This window comes from Gloeophyllum trabeum, assembly GCF_000344685.1.
Source record: "Gloeophyllum trabeum ATCC 11539 unplaced genomic scaffold GLOTRscaffold_00001, whole genome shotgun sequence".
In the NCBI taxonomy this organism is placed as follows: domain Eukaryota; kingdom Fungi; phylum Basidiomycota; class Agaricomycetes; order Gloeophyllales; family Gloeophyllaceae; genus Gloeophyllum; species Gloeophyllum trabeum.
This window is the reverse complement of record NW_006920410.1, coordinates 2,874,980-2,887,155: the sequence shown is the minus strand read 5'-3', so window position 1 is coordinate 2,887,155 and position 12,176 is coordinate 2,874,980. Positions and strand designations below refer to the sequence as shown.

The 12,176-nt window shown below is 52.8% G+C and overlaps 5 protein-coding genes across 5 annotated transcripts; 1 reads left to right on the top strand and 4 right to left on the bottom strand.

Moving 5' to 3' along the window:
- Positions 1-773: 773 nt before the first annotated feature.
- GLOTRDRAFT_135533 (uncharacterized protein) lies at positions 774-2,480 on the bottom strand. Its single transcript, XM_007863045.1, has 11 exons — positions 2,448-2,480; positions 2,284-2,393; positions 2,217-2,227; positions 1,992-2,158; positions 1,853-1,944; positions 1,684-1,799; positions 1,591-1,622; positions 1,490-1,538; positions 1,388-1,434; positions 1,064-1,331; positions 774-1,009 (listed from the first exon to the last, which is right to left on the bottom strand). Exons 2-11 carry the CDS (start codon positions 2,379-2,381, stop codon positions 957-959), a joined length of 933 nt encoding a protein of 310 aa, XP_007861236.1. The 5' UTR covers positions 2,382-2,393; positions 2,448-2,480; the 3' UTR covers positions 774-956.
- A 264-nt stretch (positions 2,481-2,744) lies between these two features.
- On the bottom strand, positions 2,745-5,472 carry GLOTRDRAFT_135532 (CBS-domain-containing protein; the record flags this gene model as incomplete). The annotated part of the gene is made up of 6 exons (XM_007863044.1): positions 2,745-3,755; positions 3,821-3,915; positions 3,971-4,508; positions 4,571-4,705; positions 4,761-5,033; positions 5,257-5,472. 6 exons carry the CDS (start codon positions 5,470-5,472, stop codon positions 2,898-2,900), a joined length of 2,115 nt encoding a protein of 704 aa, XP_007861235.1. The 3' UTR covers positions 2,745-2,897.
- A 1,727-nt stretch (positions 5,473-7,199) lies between these two features.
- On the top strand, positions 7,200-8,431 carry GLOTRDRAFT_135531 (uncharacterized protein). Its single transcript, XM_007863043.1, has 2 exons — positions 7,200-7,235; positions 7,298-8,431. Exon 2 carries the CDS (start codon positions 7,377-7,379, stop codon positions 8,235-8,237), a length of 861 nt encoding a protein of 286 aa, XP_007861234.1. The 5' UTR covers positions 7,200-7,235; positions 7,298-7,376; the 3' UTR covers positions 8,238-8,431.
- A 1,168-nt stretch (positions 8,432-9,599) lies between these two features.
- On the bottom strand, positions 9,600-10,193 carry GLOTRDRAFT_135530 (uncharacterized protein). The gene is made up of 3 exons (XM_007863042.1): positions 9,950-10,193; positions 9,725-9,891; positions 9,600-9,676 (listed from the first exon to the last, which is right to left on the bottom strand). Exons 1-2 carry the CDS (start codon positions 10,149-10,151, stop codon positions 9,788-9,790), a joined length of 306 nt encoding a protein of 101 aa, XP_007861233.1. The 5' UTR covers positions 10,152-10,193; the 3' UTR covers positions 9,600-9,676; positions 9,725-9,787.
- Positions 10,194-10,356: 163 nt separating this feature from the next.
- On the bottom strand, positions 10,357-12,063 carry GLOTRDRAFT_113440 (amine oxidase). Its single transcript, XM_007863041.1, has 4 exons — positions 11,865-12,063; positions 11,762-11,811; positions 11,659-11,707; positions 10,357-11,607 (listed from the first exon to the last, which is right to left on the bottom strand). The coding sequence occupies exons 1-4, from the start codon at positions 12,049-12,051 to the stop codon at positions 10,490-10,492; spliced, it is 1,404 nt and encodes a 467-aa protein (XP_007861232.1). The 5' UTR covers positions 12,052-12,063; the 3' UTR covers positions 10,357-10,489.
- Positions 12,064-12,176: the final 113 nt, after the last annotated feature.

Here is a 12,176-nt window from a genome sequence, read left to right as displayed (position 1 = left end):
CGGCGTGAACACTCGGCGTTTGAAGAACTCGTAGTCGACTGACCAGTTTATAGTCATCTTCCTCCGGGTATAAACTGCTCAAGGATAAGCTTGGAGGACGGCTAGTGACGCTGCTATTTCTTCCAAGCCAGTAGCCAATTGCTAAAGTCGCCGAGCACAATACAGCTCCATACATGAGCGGTGCAAACTCATCTGTACCTCATAACTGTGATCAGTCATCGTGCATTGATTGCGTATTGAAGGCAAATACTTTGTGAAGACATGACGGCGGGGGTTTAACGTTTAACGTTGATACTTGCAGGGGACGAGTCACAGTGTGACACTTCGCGTCCTGATCTGTTCTGATGCACGTTCTCCGACGACGCGTCTGAAGTTCAACATTCAACGTTCCAGCCATTTGCAGATCGATGGGCCCACTTTTTGAAAATCATTTACAGTCGGACCACGTCGGACAAGCAATTTCAAGTCCCCGAGAGACAGAAATCAGACCATCTGGACTTCTCTACCTTCTTCCGACGTCCCTGGCACCCACTCCGACCCACTCCGACTATACGTGGTTTTCTGAATTGATGGTCTATCGATCTGCAAGCGGCTGTCAGGTACGCCAACCTCAGACTTGTAAACGGCGTCTCCTCAATAGCCAATAGACAGGCGAACAATCCTGAACCTCATGACCGGGACACAATAGCCTGGCTTCTTTGAATGACATGTTCGCGCAGGATAAGTGCTTCGGCAATAACTTGAAGAGGTACATATGACGTTCAAGGATGTGTCGGCAAAACATAAGCATAGTACATGCAGCATTACATTATTATGGATGATTGCAATGAGACGATAGCAGCGACAGTGTGCGTGGTAGGGATATATCTTCAGTGGACACGAGGGTATGCATACGGGATTGACGAGCCAGGAAGAAAACGAAAAACAAAGCATAGTCAGGAAAGACGGCAGGTGCATTAAGAACTGTCGTCGGTATCAGTGGATGAACCCGTTTCGTCTCCTTCGACATCTGGGAAAGCGTTCCTGAGCGCCAACTTTAGACAGGAGCGACAACAGCACTCACCGATCATGAAATCTGGTTCAGGAATCCTGGCTGGCGGGGGCATTCGAGGGGGACTGGGAGGCTTCGGGAGGTTATTCCGGTTGTTCTTCGTTGGAGAGCCATTCGGGAAGGCCACGCCACGTCCGGACAGGATAGAGGATGTCCGCGTAGAAGCGGACGAATGAGAGTCGATAGACGATGACCGGGAACGCATACTTGACTTGTCCAAAGCCGATGTGATTGAAGACTCCCTGAGTTTGGAAGCCGGAACTTTGAACGGTGAAGCTGTCTGAAAAGACAAGATATCTATCAGGATGCCCACGGCCTGAGAATCACAATTCATACGCCATTCGTCAAGTCGGGTTCCGTCTTGGCTTGAACGAGGGGTGATCCTGGAAAGGAACGTATTCAATTCTCTGTCGACATGAGCGGTGTGAAATACTTTACCAGTTGCTGATTTCTTTTTCTTGGACGGCGATACCATCGGCGAAGCGGGCTAGACATTTGTATTCGCTATGAAACCTTGGGGATGTAACGAAAGTACGAACCCTCTTCTTCGTCACATTATATTCCGCTTCGTCTGTAAGGCAATGAAAGCCATCTAGCCATTCCTTACTAGTACTGGTCACCACAGATCTCACCTGCTTGCTTAGCCTTTGACTTCCCTTTATTCTTCAAAGGCTTGGCATCGTCAGACATGTCCCCAATTTCCGACTGGAAAGATGGCGACTTTGATTGTCCATGGTCAGAGGACATCCTGGAACTGACTTTTGAGTGGCGAGAATTTTCGTACCGGGGTGGAACACTCACTTGGATTTGACGTTCACGCTACGCGCGGCACCCTTCCTGGCCCCAATTCCCATACAAGAACTCAAATGAGGCGCGTAGCGGTTGGAGGTAATCTGAACGCAGGTTAGAAGCGAATCCCCGCCAGGATGGTGTCTCTTACCGAGCGACTGCAATTAAGACAATCAAAGTATACGTTGCCATCGCCCTTGTTACTGCCATTCGTAGTTGTATTTGCCCCTGCATTTATGCCACCGATCGAAGAGCCAGGCGTAGGGGGTATGGACGATGCTCCACTACCCTGCGGCGCAGATGGTCCTGGGACGTGGACTTGGCAAAAGTTCCGTCAGGGTCAATCAGAGTGGAAGGAGACACAAACTATACTGACCCAAACCGCACCTGGACGGAGCTCAGACACATATTTTGGTGTTGTAGATCCATGTCAGCGGACGCACCGAGTATGACAAACATTGCAGACCGCCCTATTCCTTGCCGCCTCCTGATGGACCTGGAGGGTTACGTCCATTAAAATGTCATCCAGCATCGCTGACATCAACCTTGAAGCCTGTATGAGCAGCACCTTCAACTATGGGAACCATACGCCGAGGTAGTAACGCACTAAATCTAACAGAGCATCTTCTCTCTTCGACCTGGACATCCCGCAATACCAACGATGCAACGGTTCAGAACATTGGCGCTCAGTCTTTAGCTCAAACCCGATGTCGACAAGGATGGTCTGTAGGTGCGTACAAGCCGAACGCACATAAGGCCACACAAGTACAGCTTTCTTTGGAGTATTTCAATTAGCTGTAGCTCGATCAATGCCGCATTTTCGCGGAGTTAGAAATGCGTTCAAGAAATAACTTCCACATCGTCACGGTCACGGAAGACACCAGCGAAAAATATTCTTCATGTTAAGAGGCAATATGAATGTCATTAGATATCGTTGCTTTCGTTTGCATGAGTTCCAATTCCGTCGAAGATGAAGACTAACATAACTAGTGTTCTCCTCATTACCAAGTATCAACGAGCGTGAAGATACAAACCGAGAAGCCTTGACGTGGTAGACTTAGTAGTCTCTTGTAAGGCGAGAGATCGTGAATACGCCGAGGATCACCGCCGCCAGGGCACCTATACTCGCCGGCAACAGTAAGTCCTTTGGCATGCCGAGTACCAGCTCTTGCTCGGGAACATGGATATGGTTGGGCGGCGTGAAAGTAACACCTTCCGGCAAGGTTGCTTCAGCCTTTTCGACCTCTTTAGTTTCCTCCTTGGCAGCGGCTGCGACAGCTGCAGCTCGTTCCTCGCTCTTGTTAGCCCCTGCATCCGCCCACGCTTTACCCCCTTGGAGGATGAGGACAACACGGTCTGACCCAGTCGCCCGAGCGTTCTTCACCGCGTCCACGACATCATTGTCTGCCGTCATGAGCACGGTATCACCATCAGCATCTGTGTAGGACAGCTGGAAGTCCATGGGATCCGGAGCGACCGCGCTTTCGTCCGTGGACCGGAAGTCGGTAAAGAAGGGATCAATGGCCAGCTTCCCAGTAACGATTTCCCTCAGCGTCTCCAAGCTGTCGTTCCTTGCTTGGAAACGATGCGTTCGGCCACTGGGGGTGCGGAACTTGAAGACATAAGTCCCATCGTCGACAGGCAACGCGCTCGGGTGTCCAGCAATCGAAGCAGTGCCGTTCTTGGGCTCATCATCCACCACAGAGGCCGAATCATTGGGATGCACTTCGGACATGGGAGACTGAACATGCGAGAGGTTGAACGACGAGTTTCGATCAAGCTGACTGGGAATGTGCGAGCCGGAAAGCACAGAATCCGTATCCTCGTGTCCCAAGGACTCGAAGAAACGTCCCCACATGGGCCCACCCTCTTGATCCCCGTGCTCTCCAGCAGCCTCAGCAGTCATGGCGTTCATCTATTGGGAGTCATCAGTAGAAGTCCACCCATGCAGGTATTTCGAGGCACTTAAGGAATACTCACCTGCTCGAGAGTTGCATATGTCAGTTTCAAAACGTCGACTATGGCGATAAGACGACCGTCATCTTCAACCACGGGCAAGTTCAAGTAGTGCCCATCTGAAACAAAAACGTTCATGCAGATGTAATGCCCGATGATGAAACGGCGACTTACTGTGCATCTTCTTGAGACCGTCATGGATCGTAGTAGTAGGAGATGCGGTGTCAGGGTGCGGTGTCATCACCCGAACAACACTGCATCTGCCCGCATCCAGACCAGCAGCTATGACTCGCAGGACAATATCTTTGCTGGTGAATATTCCGGCAATTCTTTGAGGAGCGGGCGGGGCGCCGGGCGCGGTAGGAGCACTCTCCATAACACAAACAGCGGTCGTTCTTCTCTCCTTCATAAGCTTTGCGACCTCTCTGACTGTGGTCTTGGGGCCAACCGTAGCCGGCTCTGTTCGTGAGTCCATGACAGACGTAAGATCGGGGAGCGCGGTCTTCTCGCGCAGGGCATCCACATACGCCAGCATCGCTGCCGTCTGCGGGTTATGAGCCATCCCAGGCCCAAGCTCTGACTGAACGCCGGCAAGAGCAGAATAGAGCTTCTCTGAAGCTGAGGAACTCCGTTCCACCTTCTCCAGAGCTTCATGGAATACCTTGGTGATGTCCAAGAGACCCACAACATTCCCCTCTTCGTTACACACGGGCTAAATTTACGAATGACAAACTTAGGTTTGGATCAGGATAATTGGATCATGAGCATACACACCAGGTGACGGAAATGCCTTTGCACCATCAGCTGCAAAGCTTCCGTAGCGCTAGTAGTATCGCGCGTGACCATGGGCTCCCGTGTCATAATCTGACTAACATGGGTTATGTGGGGATCAAGCCCTTCAGCAGTCACCTATCAAATAGTGGATGGGTAACGCTGAAATACGAGTAACCTCCTGACAACTCACCCTGTATGCCAGATCCTTGGCCGTGAAGATCCCGCTCAAGGCCTCATCATCATCCACAACCAGCACGCAGTCAGTCCTCTTGGCTGCACACAACTGACTGGCCTCGGAGACCGTGATGTTCTCGGGAACAGTTAGAGCAGGACTGGGCTTGAGTGCAGCAACAGTGCCCTTCTGAGCAGTCTTTCCGCGTCCCCTACGCGAAGATTGTTGGTTATTGGTCGTAGAGATAGTGCGCTTCCTTGCGAGCTCAGACTCAATCTTTCTTCGGATGGCCTGGTTAGAAGACGAAACATCAGTACGCGCTTTTCTTCGCCCCAAGGATACGCGCCGCTCAGACGAACGCGGGGAAGAGTACGTCCACCCAGGATACACTGGCTGAGCTGGCATGGTCATGGTGTCCTTGTGTCAGGCAGTACACGTGTATAACGCGCCCATCCCAGCTTTTGACGTGAAAGCCGCCCGAAGCTCCCCAGTAAAGTTGTGGTCATTCACTTACCTCATCCCTCTTAGACTGTTTTTTCCGCGTTTCAGCGACGGAACTGTGGTGCCCGGACAAAGTAGACATAGATGAGCTCGATTGATGCCGAGAAGTGGGTATAGGCGAAGCCGCGCGCTCTACAGGAAAGGGAACAGGGGAAATGGGCCGGTTGGCTGCGCTGCCCGTGCGCGACTGCGAAGGAGAATGATGAGCGGGTATCGGAATACGAGACATGCTCGATGGACGCGAACTCTGTTTTATTCCGGAATGCGCCTCCCAGTCCGAATATTTGCGTATGTTTGTGGCCGGTGGCGATTGCGTCTGTGAACTCACGGAGGGCATGTTACAACTTACGATTCAATGGTATATATACGGGTACGAAGGCTATTAGGTTATTTGGATGCGAAATTCGGCCACTCGGTCTTTCGCATGCTCGTATTCATAACCACTGCGCTCGTTCTGACTGCTAGTTGAAAGATCACTAGAGCAAAAATCATTCCGCTACTCAGTAATACGTATGGATTCTGTGAAGCAGCAAGGTATTTGCTTTGCCCCGAGGTACTGTGATAATGGTTCTGCCCGCTGAGCCGTCAGCCCGGGATTACGCCTTGACGTTCGGGGGGCCATGACTTTCAGCAGGCGCGTCAGAAATCACTGCCAGTGCACACCGAAATGTATGCCGAAACCTTGACAAGATAGGATAGCAAGAGCTTCAACCCCAAGTTCCTGCGACTTCGAATTTGAAGATGTGGTGTGCTGCGAAACAATTCACCGCCTTCGGTGACCTCGGTTGATGACCGCTGACCCCGTCTTGTCCGTCATCTACGAAAAGCGTATGGGATTGGGAGTACAAGGACTGAGTGCAAAACACTGCTTATTCAGGAGTTAGAGCATCTGCACAGCTCACCGGTTCCATGAGGATTCAGCGTCGTAGGACAAGAGGCGCTGCAACGCATGAACGGACGCCATCCAGGAAACAACGGATCTACGGCGCGGTGATTGCGGCCATGGAAAGACATCTTGGCAGCAGATGTCATAAATGGCTCAGGAGCAACGCGACATGGAATCAACAGGAAGGGCGAATGCGCTAACCGAGTTCCAGCCCCCAGGCAAGACCGCAAGTCGGGTTGGAGCGATGTACGGCACCTCCCTGTTCCTCAGCTGGCATCGTCTTTTGAAGGGCAAGTAGATATCGTGTTGTGCGGACTCTGCGGAGGGTGTCGCACTGACCCTTACGCGGTGACCTACGTTCTACAATCGAGGAAGTGTAATTAATCAAGATCAGCTGGCAAGCGACCTCCCATCCAAGGGAGCGGCTGAAAAATAGCGCGAAAAGACGTACATACTTTCAGATAAGGTCTGATGTCAATCTTTCAATTTTTGTGCAGGCTGTTGTGCACCACAATTTGTGGTTACGGGGTGTGGCATCCAACACACGGCATCAGTGTCCAGGATGAGCCAGCCCAAAGCCAGTTGTAGTCCGCGCATCCGTTCAAGATGCCAGAGTAGGTCGAGTTGAGGTCGAATACCGACAAAAAATGACGTTCAATTTGAACAGAGCTTAGTGCCTTTTAGGTCCCTGGCACAGGCTCCCACTGGAGACGTAAGCCTATAGGGGTAGGAAACAATTAGCATACGCCGCAGTTCAGATTCCTCCCAAATCACCTACCTGTACCCTTGCATAAACGATAGAATCTTCAGAAGCTTGTAGACCTGATGTTTCGACCCACTTGTTCTAAAGAATTCTGAGCAGCGGGGCGGCGGGCAGTTCGGAATTTGCCTTTTTTGGCCTCATATTGATGGGTGATGGGTAGTCGACATGATGCCAGATCGCAGGCGAGCCTGAGATGCAATCTGTTGCTATCGCCTGAATATCGGGGAGTCAGTCGAAGGCTACGTTCCCTTAATCGACCATCATGCGGCGTCGGCTCCCTTCAAATACTGCCTCCCCCGCCAGTCCAATTTCGATCTCCATCAACCCTTACATTCCTTATGTCGTAAGTGAAATAGCCCTCCCTAACTGCGGTTCTTTTGTTTACGGCTTTCCTACCGTTGTCAGGCGTATATAAACAGTTGACCTTAATTCGCCTTGTCTTGTCACCCTTCGCCGCCCGCTGTTTTTGTTCCCGTTCACGACCATGTTTTCCGCTCACACCCTTGTCCATCTACGTCCGACAGGTGGTATGAAACCGGCGAAACGACCACAGTCAGCGCCAGGGTCGACGGACGCTGAAGACCAGTATCACCTTCCCGCGACCAACGCACCCATACTCTTACCCGCAGACTCGCCTTCTCGACCAGACTCCGCAGGAGAAGAGAGTTCACCCCGCCGCGCACGGCCCGCACAAAAGAGCCTCAGTTACGCTGCGTCGGAGTCGAACCTTAGGAGGGACAACACAGACTCTAGAAAGCCGCCCCGTCGGATACGGAAGCTTCCCCCATTACCATTAGCTCCCGAGCCAACCACATTCCCTACGTCGACGCCACAAACGCTACAAATGTCCCAATTTCCCCGCTCTCCACGCCCCTTACCCTCGCCACCCGCTTCATCGTGTTCTGCGCAGGGGTTCCCCCCAGTGCCTCCGCCACGCTCAGCTTCCTTACCGCACTTCCGACTTCCTCGAGCTGAGCCATCCGCACTGGCTATTCCGGTGGGGTTTCCCAAGGAACCGCCCAGTCCAGGGTGCTTCAGCCCTACGACCCCAATCACACCAGCGGTCACCGCTGAAGAAGCCAAAACGAAGAACTTTTCAAAGTTACGACGTTTTCTAGGCGAGAGCGTCCCTCCGGACTTGGTTCTGCGGCCACATTCACGTGCATCGTCCGCCACCTCCTCCGAGGCAAGTGACAGCACGCCCGATCCGTTGCTCGTCACGCCGGAAGAAGTCGTCGACTCTTACGCCAAACGAATGAGCCGGAAGTGGGTCCGGGAAAAGAAGGGACAGCGGTGGGTAGAGAGCGACTACCAAGATGTTCTCAACGCATTGCGCAAACTCTGATTTGCCATGGCTAGTAACTGGTTTCTCGTCAGAGCATTGGGTTGACTGGTTATTTCCCCATTCTTCACGCTTGCCAGACACCGTTATTTATTTATCCTTGCGACGCACCACTTGTAGACTCGGACTCCATTCATCCGCAGTACGCGCCACCTACTTTACGCCTAATGTAGTCTTTATCGTATATAATCATCACGTCTCAGATATGTACCTGTACCGCTAGCGCTCTTGTATGTCGAATGTTGTAACCAGCACTTCGTCCATCGGTCGAACTCTTGGCCGCGAAGTCGTACGAACGTCGTACAAAGTGGCTGTACGCACCATCTGTATCAACTCCCGATCAATTCAATCGGGCGCGGAATCTCGTGTGCATTCGCGTTTCACAGCCTCCTTTAATACACCCCGGCACTTACCGCCGTAATAACGGAACACGAGCCCGGAAGCATCCACCCAAAATTAAATATTCGACCTCCACAGCCATGGCCAGCGCCCTCTTGCCGCTCGCCATCGATATCATCCATGTAAATATCGGGCGTGTATTTATCAAGCCAAGACTGTCAAGGAGTCGAAGGTCACCCTGCCCGGAAAAGCCTGCGACACCTTCCAAGACATTCCAAGAGACAACACCGACCGAGGACTGAGAACGTGCCATATGCATGAGAATGCGCTACGCGAAGGAAAAGCGGCCGCAGTACCCCGCCTTGACCGAAGAGTCGGCGACGACCCTCACAGACAAACCTATGAAGGGGAGACCGCCATCACAAAGCCAGGGTGCGTACCTGTGGCGCCCTGATTGGCGGTGGGCCCCTCCACAGCAACCACTTGAATCTTGAGATGTCCGATACACTCGCCTTTCCCAAGGTTCAGACGTCATCCGCAGAATGTGGGACGCCAAGTGACCATGAGCGACAGAGGCGATGTGAGCACCCTTACCGTCGGGAGAAAAACAAGAAGTGCAGAGAACTTGCCATCAATTGACGCTAGAACGCTGGACAGTTCAGATGCGGAGGAATTCCGACGCCAAGTGAAGAGATACCCCGAAGAACGTCAGTACAACGGCAAGCGACTGACCCGCAAAATATCAACGCCCGTGCCAGACTTGATGCAAGCGGTCACTAACACAACCCAAGCTCGCTAGCAATTGAGCTACAATTGACGCTTTGGACCAGACGTTCGTAAGTATATGGACGTTCAAAAAGTTAATAGGACAGACTTCGTGTTCTGTGAACGACCGCTGCTGATGACCTAGGCGATGGGTCTATGTAGCTGGACCGCGCCTGCCAGCCTCCCAGGCTTTCAGTCATCAGACCTCTCGGCAAGCAATCATCCCACATCGTGGTTGATGCGATGACCACATGCCTCGACAGTGGTGAGCAACACTAGCGCGTATATTCGATACATCGCGGCAGAATTACAATGGACATAGTACAATGGTATACTAACTGCATCAGGTTAGTAAATGTAGATTATTCCATCTCAGATAAACTCACTAGAACATCGGATAGTAGATGCTGTAAGATGATCATAAAATCATGCAGTCGTGGAGGTCGGCATTACGCCCGTTTCTTGCCACCAGTGACAGATCTCCTGCCACCCTGGTACACGTTTGTGTACCAGTAGTATCCTCCGCCAAGAAGCAGGATGGCGAAGAGGTTTGCTACGATGCAAAATTAATCAGGCGTGTGCACGTATTACTGCAGTGAACTCAGACTTACCTATGACAAAGCCGAGTACATTCTGAGACAAATCAGCCACCAGCTTGACGATGCTCTGGCCAAGTTGGAGGACATTTCCGATCAAGCCCTGTCCGAGGGCGAGTATGCTCTGGAAGACGGCGAGTACGGAGTTGAGGAGGTTCAAGAATATGCCCGCAAGCGAGCTGAAGAATTCAGAGATAGAGCCAGTTAAGGTCGGCATAGTGGTGGTTTCGGTGACAGGTCTGAGAAAGCAGTCCGTTCATGCATGGCAGCCATTATATGGCAGCGCTTGAGGCGAGCGCAGGGCCCAAGTTGCGCCAGAGAGGAGTAGCTTTGATGACGTCAGGGTTGGGTGGCGTGACTGGCGTCACAAGAAATGGTCGGCGTTTGCCGAGGCACTTCGATCGCGTCCTCAACGCGTCCACGACAGCATAAAAATACATACATGTACAGCAAATGTACAGCTCTATCGTAAGCATCCAGGGAGGATATATCGATGTTTTACATGTTGTGAAATTATTGCCGTAGCTATTCTCTGATGTTACTGTGGATCCTGTCTTATGTCTCCTTCAACTTGTTCAGGTATTTCGCGACCCTCTCAGCCTCGCGCGCACCGCTGACGACGGCACCCGCGACACTTCCTCTATGGTTCGCGTCGGTATGCTCTCCGGCAAAGCCCAAACTGCCTCCCCACAAAGGCTTACCCAACTCCACGAAATCCAGCGGACTCCGCCCCTCTCCTACAATAGAAGGCGTCGTAGTCGCTCCCAGGGCCAACGGATCAGTCCTCCAGTTAGTCAGGACGTGACCGGTAGGTTTCGGCGCAGACCCAACGGCGAAGCGCTCGACTAGGAACTCGTGCCCGGCCGTAGCGACTTCCTCGGCGGAGAACTTCTCTAGTGCTAACGCAGGAGTCTCGGAGATGTAGAAGAGGACTGTGGGATGCTGCTGGGGCAACACCGGGGCAGCAAACGATGCGAGGATGAAGGTGTTCTGGCGGAACACGCTCTTTGCGTCCTTTGCTTCGCTTTGGCGCGTCTCTGACGGTAAGTGGATGTACGGGCTCGCCTTCGCTGCGTCCGGCCACCAAGCGGAAGGGTATGCGAGGACGAGCTTCTCGAGGACTCCTACGTGCGTTCCTGCGATGGTCTCCAATCGGCGCGTGGGCAGTGGTGGCTCAAAGAGTGTCTTTGCATTCGTCTTCAACACCCCAAGAGGAATCGTGCAGATCACGGTCTTGGCAGTATACTCGCCGTCTTTCGCCGTCAATATCTTGACGCCTTCTTGGCTCTTCTCGACCTTCTTCACCGCCTCTCCCAACCTTACTTCGACCCCGTCCTTCTTGCTCTCGTCCACTATCTTCTCCAAGAACCGCTGGAATCCCCCTTCGGGTGCAGCATCGGAACCCGCAAAGTTGTTCTCCCACCCGTCCCATCGTAAACTCGCCTTTTCCAGGACAACCCCGAGCGGCACCTCGAGCGAACGAGCGAACGAGACCGCGAGCTCCTTATCCTGAATATCGGCGAAAAGGGGCGATTGCTGGCTGAACAACGCCTCCGAGAGCGGTGTCAACGGTGAAGGAGGTGGGCTGGCGCTTTGAGCAAGGGCCTGAGCGGACGATCGGGCTGCGCCGAGATTCGCCACCAGCTTGTGTTCGACGGAAGGCGGTTCCGGCTCTGTGACGCGGATATACCAGGACAGTCCCCAGGATCAAAGGGGATACTCACTACTTGACCGCCACACCTGCCGCTCGGTGAGTTGACATACGTTGGTTTTCTAAGTTCGAAGCGTCGGCGACCCCCGACGATCTACTGGCTGCACGGTGCTTACTACGCCGAACTCTTTCGCGATGTCTCTCGCCGGATTACCTTCTTTGTAACCTATGCTAGTGGTCAAGACCTATATCGGCCCTACTCTCAACATCGTCTCTTACCATGGACGAAGCTACACCCTAGATCGACAGGGACATGCATGCCGTCGGTGTACGTCCTCGCTCTACCACCGATGCGGTCCCTAGCCTCCAGGATGAGGACGGAATGCCCCGCCTTCGACAGATCGCGTGCTGCGACAATTCCAGACCATCCTGCGCCGATGACAATCGTGTCGTATAATCGAGACATGGAGGAGAAGACGAAAGACAGTGAGCGTGAAGACATTAGCACAGTAAGCAGGCGCGGCCCGGACGCCCGGAAAGCGATATTTGGTGTCACGTGGCGTAAGTTGTCCTCTGCATTCTCTTAGTTGT

What these genes read in the sequence shown, in the direction of transcription:
- GLOTRDRAFT_113440 (XM_007863041.1), bottom strand. Translation starts at nt 12,051, where the DNA reads ATGTCTCGATTATACGACACGATTGTCATCGGCGCAGGATGGTCTGGA. An exon ending in TCGCGAAAGAGTTCGGCGTA is followed by an intron (nt 11,708 to 11,761) that starts GTAAGCACCGTG and finishes CTTCGAACTTAG; the next exon opens with AAAACCAACGTATGTCAACT. An exon ending in GCAGGTGTGGCGGTCAAGTA is followed by an intron (nt 11,608 to 11,658) that starts GTGAGTATCCCC and finishes TCCGCGTCACAG; the next exon opens with AGCCGGAACCGCCTTCCGTC.
- GLOTRDRAFT_135533 (XM_007863045.1), bottom strand. Translation starts at nt 2,381, where the DNA reads ATGTCAGCGATGCTGGATGACATTTTAATGGACGTAACCCTCCAGGTC. An exon ending in GTCTTAATTGCAGTCGCTCG is followed by an intron (nt 1,945 to 1,991) that starts GTAAGAGACACC and finishes ACCTGCGTTCAG; the next exon opens with ATTACCTCCAACCGCTACGC. An exon ending in ATAATGTGACGAAGAAGAGG is followed by an intron (nt 1,539 to 1,590) that starts GTTCGTACTTTC and finishes ACAAATGTCTAG; the next exon opens with CCCGCTTCGCCGATGGTATC.
- GLOTRDRAFT_135530 (XM_007863042.1), bottom strand. Translation starts at nt 10,151, where the DNA reads ATGCCGACCTTAACTGGCTCTATCTCTGAATTCTTCAGCTCGCTTGCG. An exon ending in TGTACTCGGCTTTGTCATAG is followed by an intron (nt 9,892 to 9,949) that starts GTAAGTCTGAGT and finishes TTTGCATCGTAG; the next exon opens with CAAACCTCTTCGCCATCCTG.
- GLOTRDRAFT_135531 (XM_007863043.1), top strand. Translation starts at nt 7,377, where the DNA reads ATGTTTTCCGCTCACACCCTTGTCCATCTACGTCCGACAGGTGGTATG.